Genomic DNA, 10,520 nt, shown 5'->3' on the forward strand with positions numbered 1-10,520 from the left:
TCTTAGAGACAGGATCAAAACGAAGCAGCATTCTTATCTTTGTCATCAACTGCAACAGCCAACAGCCAACAAGAAATGATTTATTAGTTGCAATCATAATGAAAAAAACATGAATTTGATAATGATATATACTTACCTCTGTACTTGTTACGAAACCAATCCTGTGAGCACATCAAAGCCTCTGTCATCTGAGGGGTTAAACTGCTACGATGATTACTAAGAACTCTTCCACTTGTACTAAAAGCAGCTTCTGAAGCAACTGTAGTAATAGGGATTGCATAAATATCCTTAAACTATCCTCCTCAAAGTTGGGTAACGAGATCGAACATTAAAACCCTTGGTATCTAATGGCACTAGTCCATCCTCTAAGTACCTCTCTAGCTCAGAATTATACATCATGGACTCTGGTCTTGTGCTTGCCACACGTACACTAAAGGATGATAAGAACTCCAAATTACTAGTAGAAGGTGCTGCTGTGGTTTCTTCAACTTCTACCACTTCGACATGGTACTCAATCATTAGATCCCATAGCAAATCCATGACTAAGGCAACCTTATCCTCACAAACTTGTCCGATCATACCAAGTAACCACTCAAGACACATCAGCAAGCTCAAAGTTTTAAGCCGAGGATCAAGAACAGTTGCAGTGCCCATTAGCCCTTAAATATCAGACTAATACTAGTCAAACTTGGCAATCATATTAGCTGACATTGCTTCTAGTAATGGGTTGCCATAAGTGGACCATTGCCTAATTTTTACTCTAATCTCACAGATCTTCATGAAGTAAATGTTTGCAGTAACATACTGAGTTCCAGAGAATAATTCAGTTATATCGTTAAATATGCGAAGCCTTTCTACAACTTCTACTGCAAAATTATATTCTTCCTCACTTGGCAAACAAGTGTACTGCTTATCAACACGACTGGCTCTAATGAAAACAACCTTATAAGGCAATGCAATGTTAAGCATGTTGAAGGTTGAGTTCCATCTAGTCTTACAATCAAGATTGATCTTAGTTTTCATATGAACTTTGACAAACTTAGCAATCTCCTCAAACTTCTCAATTCTTTTTGGTGTGGTTGTCCAATATGCTACACTTTCACGAATATTCTCAATTGTATTTTTCAAAGATTCTGGACCATCCTTTACAATCAAATTGAGGATATGAGTGCAGCTACGCATATGTAAAAGTTTACCATCATTCATAAGTTTACTCTTTCCAATCTTTCTCACAAGAGAAGGAATTACCGCATCATTTGTAGTGCAGTTGTCAAGAGTCACAGTGGATATCTTCTCATCAAGGTTCCAATCAACCAAGGATTCATATAATTCTTCACAAATCACATCAGCGGTGTGAGGGGCAAGGACATAAATGAACCTGCGTAATCATATAACAATATGTTACTTAATAAAGATGAACTTATATGTGAATACCAAACAATATGCTACAACCTTCAATAAGTTACCTCATGATAATGCTTCTAAGAGTCCAAGATTCATCAATGAAATGACCTATGATGGCCATATAACCTCTCTTTTGATTACCAGAGGTCCACAAATCTGTAGTAATAGCCACCCTAGAATCAATTCCAGCCATATAGTCAATGGCTTTCTTCTTAGCATTATATTGCATCAATATGTCCTTTCTAAAAAATAAAATAAAAGACCATCGCAAATGCATTTCACAATACAGGTAAGCATAAGGACAGTAGCATAATGAGCAACTTAAATAGCTGATTGTATTTCTAGTCCCAATCTTGAACAATGGCTGAAGAGAGCTTACAAACCTTCGGAAACCAGCATGATCAATCATGCTCAAGGGATACTCATATAGTACTATCATTGCACAAAGTTCTTTCTAGCTGTCTCTTGATCAAATGTATAATTTTCAACTGAAATTGCCCCCGACTTCGACGAACCAAACCTTAAAGAAGTTTGTGAAAGTGACTTATTCCCAGCCATCTTGATTTTTCTCAACGTACAGATCTTGAAATTATCATGAAGGTACTTAATTCCACTGTCTCCAGAGAGGTACTTTGAACGGTGCATGCACTTTGCCTTTACCACACCTCTTACCATAATTCTACTAAACTCATTCCAAACAGGTGAAGTTAGTTTTCTCTTGGAACCACATTTAGCACCATCAATTTCCTCTTCTACAATTTGAGCCGCATCTTCATCATCTATTTCAATCGGCTTTGAGTCACTGGCAGATTCAGACTAACTACTTGGACCTTGATTACTATTGGCACTAGGTGCAGCCATTTTATTAAATATGTACATAAATTTAATTAAACTTTTGCATACTAATTTTGCACAGTAATAACATACAATTTTGCATACTAATTACACTAACTACAGAGACAATAAGAACTGCGATGAACTTTTTCTTACACAAGAGATTGCAGATTGTTGCGATCGGTGGTAGTGGTCGAACTTGGACAAATTGGGGGCCGCTTGTTCTTTTTATTTGTTGGTGGCCTCAACTTTGACAAATTAGACTTTGAAACCTTCATGGTGTCAGTGGATCCAGCTCCAGTGCCCGTCTGCTCAGTGCTTGCAGTATTCACAACAGGCTCCGCCTGCTGTTTTCTCGAGTCCTTGCACTTGGTGATGGTGTCCCTTTGAATGGGACTTGGGAGGTTAACTGTCTGCAACTGCCATGGTGAAAGACGTCAAAGAGGATAAAAGATCACCGGCCGGTGTCGTCGTTGAAGCCTGAGATCCCCGCCATGTGCACGTGCGTCGCCGTCCGTTGTGCGCCTGGATCGGAAACGTCGCCGGCGGCTGGGAGCGGGCCGCGCCCCGGCGGGATGGCGCCGGCGGAAGCCTCGGAGGCAGCCAGGGCGGTGGCGTGCGTGAGAGGAGGCGGCGGCTTGCGTGCGTCTTCTGCGTGAGGACTGAGGAGGTGGCCGGCGGCGTGGGCGCGTGGCTGCGCTGCGAGCATGAGAGGCGGGGGCGCGGGGCGGCTGAGACTGAGAGGAGAGAGATGGCCAGATGGGGGGGCGGGGGCTGCCGGCTGCTACCTACAGCCTGCATGAGCATGAGTGCGTGACTAGGGTTAGGAGTAGGAGGTGAGGTTGGGCACTTGGGCTGTTGAGCTGTTGGGCTGCAAATTTCTAAATGGGTATGGGTTCATGGAGAACGAACCCGTACCTACTATACCCGTTGAGTCCTTCTTTTTCCCTGTTAGCAGACCTGTGGGTCTAACATTTTGCCCAAACCCGTCCCCTAATAGAGTTTTTACCCATTACGTCTTGGGTTTCAGGCAACCGTTGCCACCTTTATTTCGTTTCTGTTCCATCATCTCAAGACAGAGAGGGAATTTTCAGTAATGAACTGCAATCCGGTAAACGACAGTACGTGAAAGGCTAAAATAAGCTGGCGATCAAGCTCTACGCAGACCGCCGTAAGAGGCAAGGCCTCTTGCTCTTTATTACACAGCACCATACACCATCATCATCTTGTAGTTGTAGCCTGTACGAGCTCGCACGCGAACACGAAACCGGAACAGAAGGAAGCCGCGATCATGTTCAGCCCTGCAGCGTGTTGCCGTCGGCGAGGTAGACGGCGCAGCCGGTGCAGTCCGTCGGGGCGCACTGGCAGGAGCACCCGGGGAAGTACTGCCCCGGGGTGTTGGCGCAGGTCATGTACGTCCCCTGCGCGCACTCGATGGTGCTGCAGACCGACGCTTCCGCCGGCTCGGTCGTCGTCCCCAGGATCAGAAGCCCTGGTTTACACAGACACGAAAGATTCATGACCACCTATAATTCAGAAGGGTTTTAGGAACCAAGAGCTATGAGTACGATGAGATGCAAAAGGTAGAGAGCAATGTGGGAACTCCATGAGTTGGATCAAGCGTCTACCGGAGAGGAGGACGGCGGCTGCGAGGGAGAAGTTGGTGGAGGCCATGGCTGCTTTGCAGTGTACACTACGCAGCTATATAACAAGCCGAGAAGGTTTCGCCTTCACCAGATACTAACCATTCTCCCGATCTTCGTCTGATTCGTGAGCGTTTGCCCCTTCCAAACTTCAAGATTTTCTTCGCTTTTGTTAAGGTTGTCGATGGCCTCGTTCAGCGCCAGTCACATGGACGCGATCAGGAAGATCGCGCGGGTGATCCAAGAAAGATAAAGGGCCTCTCCTCTAAGCTGGTAGCGAACGCAACAATATTAGGGGTATAGTAGATGTATAGTAGTAGTTCAGTTTCAGTAGCGTATATAGTACTTGCTCAAGTTCCACAAGATACATAGTTGAAGATAAGAAATAATTGACACAATTATTTCTTATCTTCAACTATGTTAATAATTGGGCTTGTTGAATGCACATATGTGGCTGTGCCTGTGCGTGAAACCTGGAAGTATAAACATTTCCGTCCTGTTCTAAGTCAAACCGTTGTTACATCTTGACTAAGCTTATAAAAAAGAATAAACTTGACCAAACTCTTATATTTTAAGACAGAATTAGGAGTATTACTGTACACAGCACATGGAGTAATCGGTAGACCACTCAACTCTGGTCAGCGGCTGGTGCAATTCAGCCTGAACCTGGAAAACGGAGTACATGCATGCATAGTTACTGTTTCACCCGCAAAAAAAAATGTATATTACCGTTTCGGGCGTTGACATTTGGCTAGTGGGTGTCTATGCAAGTTGCTGCCTGGTATTATACGACGGCCAGACCAGATCGGTGATCGGTCCGTTCTGTTCGGAGAAGAACGTACCAATACCTGATGGATCAGAAAAACGATCAAGCACGCGCGATGCACCTGACATCTGAGTCAGAGCGCGTGAAGATTTCACGAGATCACAGCATCTGATGGTAACTGCTGGCCTACCTTGCCATCTGATGGTGTAACAGCATTTGTTTGGTTATTTCAACGAACGTATTGCAGATCCGGGAACGTGGCGACTCTTTCCATGCTCGCATTCCCCCTCAAGGCGACGGGTCGAATCGTTAGCAAGCAACCATCCAATGCAAGTTGAGATCAGAACTGGAAAATCGTCTAGGATGAACTCCAAAAAGAAAAAAAAATCAGAGATTGGGTTCCTAGTCTTCATCAGCAGCGCTGCAGACCCGTGCCGTTGGCGGAGTAGACGACGCAGCCGTGGCCGTTGGCCGGCTTGCAGTGGCACGCGCACTGGGTCAGATTGCCCTTGTAGTTCCGACATGTCATGTATACCCCTTGCACGCACATGACAGTACAGACGGCTTCAGTGCGCTCCGTCGTCGCCCCCAGTATCACAAGTCCTGGTTTACAGATATTAAGGAAGGGTTTTGACTCAGGAATCAGGAGCTACGAGTTGAAATCCAAAATTAGTTCTTTGTTTTGCAAAGAAGAGGAGGCAAAAGTCAGAGATGTTAGTAGTGCGCAGAAATGCATGAGATGAACATCATATGTATGTACCGGAGAGGAGGACAGCGGCGGCGAGGGAGAAGCCAGACAGCGGCGGCGAGGGAGAAACCATGGCGCTACTAGGTGACTCTATGTGCACACATCAGCACGCTGCTGTACCTATCCCCAGACTTGCGTCAATATAGCAAGGCGAGAAGGTTTCACCTTCACCAGATGCCAACACTGTGCCCAACTTCATTTTATTCCTGCAGGGTCAATGCCTTGGGTTTAGCAGCTCGATCAGCTTCTGGTCAACGCTCCATCTATCTATCAGTGGTGATGGACCCTTGGTCTATTTTCATAACAAGTCGATCTTCGGGTCACCCGAATACATCTTCGGGTGTATGAGCAGCGAACCCATCACGCCAGCGCCTCGCTCCGTCGCTCGTGACTGCACAGGGAAGTTCTCTATACCATTGGTGAAGACGTGTATCAGTTTCCTCTAAAATCTCAACTCATTTGGCAAGACACATGATGAATTTAGTGAAGTAGCATGGGGAAGGCATAGATAGCTATTAGCCGTGTAAATGGTGTAGAAGTATATATGAGGCACAGAGGCAGGATGGCAGATATAGGACTTCGGTTAGATCAACAACGTGGTTTGGGAGGAAGAAAGGTGTGTTAGTCATGAGCACTAACATCGACGGCATCACCCGTTCACACATGTAGAGTGCGCAGTTAGGTTCAACGAATCAGACGGATTTCTGGCACAGATACTGAACAGCTGAACCAACTGATGATTCTCGTTTCCCCACAGCTCAACCTAATCTTCAGAGAGGTGTAGTACAAGCAGATGAAGCGTCCTGCTGGTGGTGAACACAGAACAAATGTCAGAGCAAATCAAGCAGTGGCGGTCCTGACATGTAAATGCTGTCGAGCTTGAGCATTTTTACATTCTCTCGCTCTTCACATCGATGGTGAAGAACGCCTGCGCCTCGCTCATGGCGCGCGAACTGCCCCGCCGTAAAGCACGTCGCGGCAGCGGGACGGAAGAAGTGAGAATTGTGGTTTCCGACGACGCGGTTCGCCGGACAGCGCCGGCTACCGTAACTCGCCGTCGCCGTCGCCGTCGCCGGTGGATTCCGGCCGACCACGACGCTCCGTCGCTGGCGTCGAGTGTTGCGGGCTGTTGCCTGCTTTTAATCGCAGCGAAGCAGCGCCACGGTTTGTATCGCGTTTGCCTACTTTTAATCTGGACCGCAAGATCCGGGTCGGACGGCTTTCAAGTGCCCAGGGGGTGGACGGTAAATGAAATACCGTCCACCCCGGACGGTAAATCAGGTAGCGTCCACCCCCTGCGCCGGCGAACGGCGGCGAACGCCACCCGCCGGTGAGCTGGAGGTGACGAGGGAGGCTAGGAAGAGGCGGAGGCGCGGAGCCGATAGCACAGCTGCACAGGTACCTCCGTACCTGGCGGCGGCGGCACCGGCACCACCGGGCGCGGTGCGAGGACGACGCATCGCTCGCGGCAGGCCCCTGCAAGTGGCGGCGCGGCGCAGCCACCACGGCTCCGACTCCGAGTTGCCACCGTCGCCGCGGTGACCGGAGGCGCCATTCTGGAGAATTTCAACCTAGGGCGGTGGCCGGTGTTGCATTGCAGGCACGCATATGGTGAAAGGGACAGGAGAGCTGCTGTCATGGTGCGTCAGCGCGTGAAGGAGGTCGATCGGAGGCGATGGCGGCGAGTCGAGAGTCTCGAGACTCGAGAGCTCCTCTCCACGGACGCCGCGAGTGCAGGCCGAGGGCTGGAGTGAGTTGATTGTCAATTCGTCATGGGCGTTCCACGTCAGATCGATCAGGTGTAAGCCAGGTAGCTGGCAGTGGCATCAATATTTCGCGAGCATCGAATACTTGCATCGTTACTGATCGAACATCAAGAAAGATGTGTTTACGTACCGGAGAGGAGGACAGGGGCTGCGAGGGAGAAGTTCATGTCTGGCCATGGCTACTGTATATCCACACAGCACTGTCCCTGTCCCCAACCTTGCGTTGAGTTCCCGGGTATATATATGGCAAGCCGATCGAGAAGGTTTCACCTTCGCCAGATGCAAACATTATGCTCAACTTCACTTTATTTAGGGGCTGTTTGGTTTCATGGATTAAATTGTAGTCCCGTCACGTCGAATGTTTTGACACCAATTATAAGTATTAAATATAGACTACTTACAAAATCCATTGCATAAATGGAGGCTAATTCACGAGATGAATCCATTAAGCCTAATTAGTCCATAATTTTGATAATGTTGTGCTACAATGAACATGTGCTAATGAGATTAATTATGCTTAATACATGAATTAATCTCCATTTATGCAATTGGTTTTACAGTAGCTTATATTTACTGCTCCTAATTGACATCCAAATATTGATACGACCCGGACTAAAAATTAGTCGTCGGATCCGAGCATCCCTACCATGCCGTTGGTTATACCGAACTTCCAGCAGCTCGATCAGCTTCCGGTCAACGCTAAACGCCGGCCATGCATCAGTGGTGAAGGGCGGGCAAGCACGTTGGCTTGTGTTGACTTGAGGTGGCGATGGATCGACCAGTTAGATTCTGAAGGCCATTAGATTCTGAGTTAAGGGCTATTAGATTCCGAGTTAAGAAATCGGATGATGATCCATCACCAGTCCAGTCCACACCCCAAACCAAAGACCAGGTACAGTTACAGATCCAACTTATTCAGGAATCACTTGAGGCCATCGTTGGGTGCAAACAGCAGCAACGATATCGATCACACGTACGTGCTACTTCACTATTACCATTTGTTTTTACCAAACATACTTCGCCAGCAACATTCAGGCACACTATTATTCAGACGATCACAAATGCCACGTAGAAACCACGGGCAGCATGGGCCGGTGAGCTCGCGAGGCTCCAGCCAGAGCCTACGCCTTCGCTGCTGAGCAGTTGAACGAGTCGCCGGTGACCAGGAGGTGGAGCACGCAGTTGACGCCGTCCTTGGGCGCGCACTCGCACGCGCAGCCGTCCAGCTTCTGGTAGGGGTAGTTGTCGCAGGTGATGTACCCGCCCTGGACGCACACCACCGGGCACGGCTCCGGCGCCGCCGCCGCGCCGAACACGACGAGCCCTGCCATGATTCATCGGAACACACCGAGATGAAGCTCGATCAAGAACGATTACCACAAGAGCCAGTAGCTAGCCTTGAATTGTAAGTGGTATTGTATAGAAAGAAAAAAGTTCAGAATCTTGGATGGATCCATGTCCGATCGGTAGCTTGGCTAGCGAATACGACATGCAGCGTACCGGAGAGGAGGAGGAGGAGGATGCAGGTGAGGGAGAGCAGCTTCATGGAGGCCATTTCGACCCTTCGATCAGTATGCTTTGCTCGTGCTGTCTGTTTATCGATGGATTATATAGGGAAGATGGCAATGCGAAATTGCCAGCATGGCTAGCTGAAACAGATAGGGGTAGGTTACGATGAGTAGGTGTCATGGTGAAGCCTACACGTCTCTCCAAATTACACGGCGGCTTGCAGGCCAGCAAGTCCGGTAGCAAACAGAAGTCAGATCGTGATCAAATCTCAGAACAGAAAATCTTTTGCTTTGGATGCCGCCATGCCGGAATACTGAACGACGTGGACTGCACTAATATAGCATATCCTGTCACTGCTTCCATAGCAAGTCGATGGACCGTTTCAGAGCTCCATGGTTGGTCAAATCCCTGATTTCACACTTAAGACGGAGCCCGGAGGCATTGAGAAGTCAGGCCCATACAGTTGAGCGAAGTAGCAATTTTTCAGCCAAAATCTGGTGCTGTTTTGCACAATAACCAACGATTTCAGTACCTTCCTTTTCCCTCAAAAGAATTCAGTACCCGTTTTTAAAGTGTTGATTCAGAACGGACTGGTGACTCCTTTAATTATGTGCTGCACCTTGACATATATAGCTTGTCCCTCAAGCTGAGAGAAATCATCGTGACCTCAACATAAGAATTCTACTACTAATTTCTTTTTTAGCCTTATCCAAGAAGTTTGGATCAGAACTTAGTCTCAGAAGTCCAGGTCTGAACTAGCAGCAGTTTCCTGGAAGCTCCATGTCAAGACTCAAGACTGAAGGGCATCCATCACTTCAGAATGTTCAGTAAAATGTTAGTGGTAGCAACGCAAGCAACAAACGTGAAATCCTGGCCTCGCTGTGTACAACAAGAACACCACAATCATTGAAGATGCAGACTGACGGGCATGCATCTTGCATCACTTTCGAGAATGTTCAGTAAAATGAAATGTTAACGGTAGCGATGCCAGCAAGGGATCATCTGCTTAGCTTCTTCGTTCATCTCTTATTGGGCAGAGCTGCAACCAGAGGAGGACAGGAAGAAACTGGAAGATGGTGCGGATGCCCTCAGGGAGGCGGCGCTGTTCTTTCATCCGCGTGAGGCTCAAGCAGGGGATGCCGAGGTGGTGCTCCTCCGCTGATCTACTTCCGGAAAAGCTGCTGTTTCTTCAGGATTTGGCTGCCCCGTCGGGCGTGCGTGTCTTGGTTCTTTCCTTCTGGTGTTCTGTGTTTAGCATTCTGCCAGGTCTTCGGCCTAGTTCTAAGGAGGGTTCCAATAGACTGTGTCGCTTTATCTTTTTTTTTTTTGTTTCTGCTTTTGCTGTAAGACTGCACTCTCTCAAAACTGTGTAATTTCCGTTGCTTTTAAGTAATGAAATTCGGGCATGGCCCAGGCTGGGGAAAAAAAAGCGATGCCAGCAAGGCAGCAGCAAAGTTTTTTTTTTAGGAAGGCAGCAGCAAAGTAAAATCCCGGCTTGGTGCGTGCCTGCAATTGATGGGCTGGTGGGCTAGGTTCATCTATTGATGGGCTGATCCGAGCATCGTGGAAACGGTCCCGTGGCCCGCGAAAAACCTAGCCCACCAATTGATGGCCTGGTGGGCTAGGTTCCATATACAGCGCACGTACAATGCTGAATTCGGCCGCCGTACAAAAGAAGACTTTCGAGTCCTGATATCCTTTTGCTTCTTCTAGATGCTAAAGGCGCGTGGCCCGCGAAGAAATGCCACCGTCGCCGTCAACTGCTCCGGGCGACGTACGTGTAGCACTTGACGTGGAGAGGGATAGTTGGTCAACGCCAATGGTCAAAGCTGCGGCCCACGGGTCCACAG

At 48.1% G+C, this 10,520-nt stretch overlaps 1 protein-coding gene across 1 annotated transcript; it reads right to left on the minus strand.

Moving 5' to 3' along the window:
* Positions 1 to 7,965: 7,965 nt before the first annotated feature.
* On the minus strand, positions 7,966 to 8,790 carry LOC112876727. Its single transcript, XM_025940895.1, has 2 exons — positions 8,662 to 8,790; positions 7,966 to 8,485 (listed from the first exon to the last, which is right to left on the minus strand). The coding sequence occupies exons 1-2, from the start codon at positions 8,714 to 8,716 to the stop codon at positions 8,283 to 8,285; spliced, it is 258 nt and encodes an 85-aa protein (XP_025796680.1). The 5' UTR covers positions 8,717 to 8,790; the 3' UTR covers positions 7,966 to 8,282.
* Positions 8,791 to 10,520: the final 1,730 nt, after the last annotated feature.

This window comes from Panicum hallii, chromosome 9 (assembly GCF_002211085.1).
Source record: "Panicum hallii strain FIL2 chromosome 9, PHallii_v3.1, whole genome shotgun sequence".
Lineage (NCBI taxonomy): Eukaryota > Viridiplantae > Streptophyta > Magnoliopsida > Poales > Poaceae > Panicum > Panicum hallii.

What these genes read in the sequence shown, in the direction of transcription:
- LOC112876727 (XM_025940895.1), bottom strand. Translation starts at nt 8,716, where the DNA reads ATGGCCTCCATGAAGCTGCTCTCCCTCACCTGCATCCTCCTCCTCCTC. An exon ending in CCTCCTCCTCCTCCTCTCCG is followed by an intron (nt 8,486 to 8,661) that starts GTACGCTGCATG and finishes GAATCATGGCAG; the next exon opens with GGCTCGTCGTGTTCGGCGCG.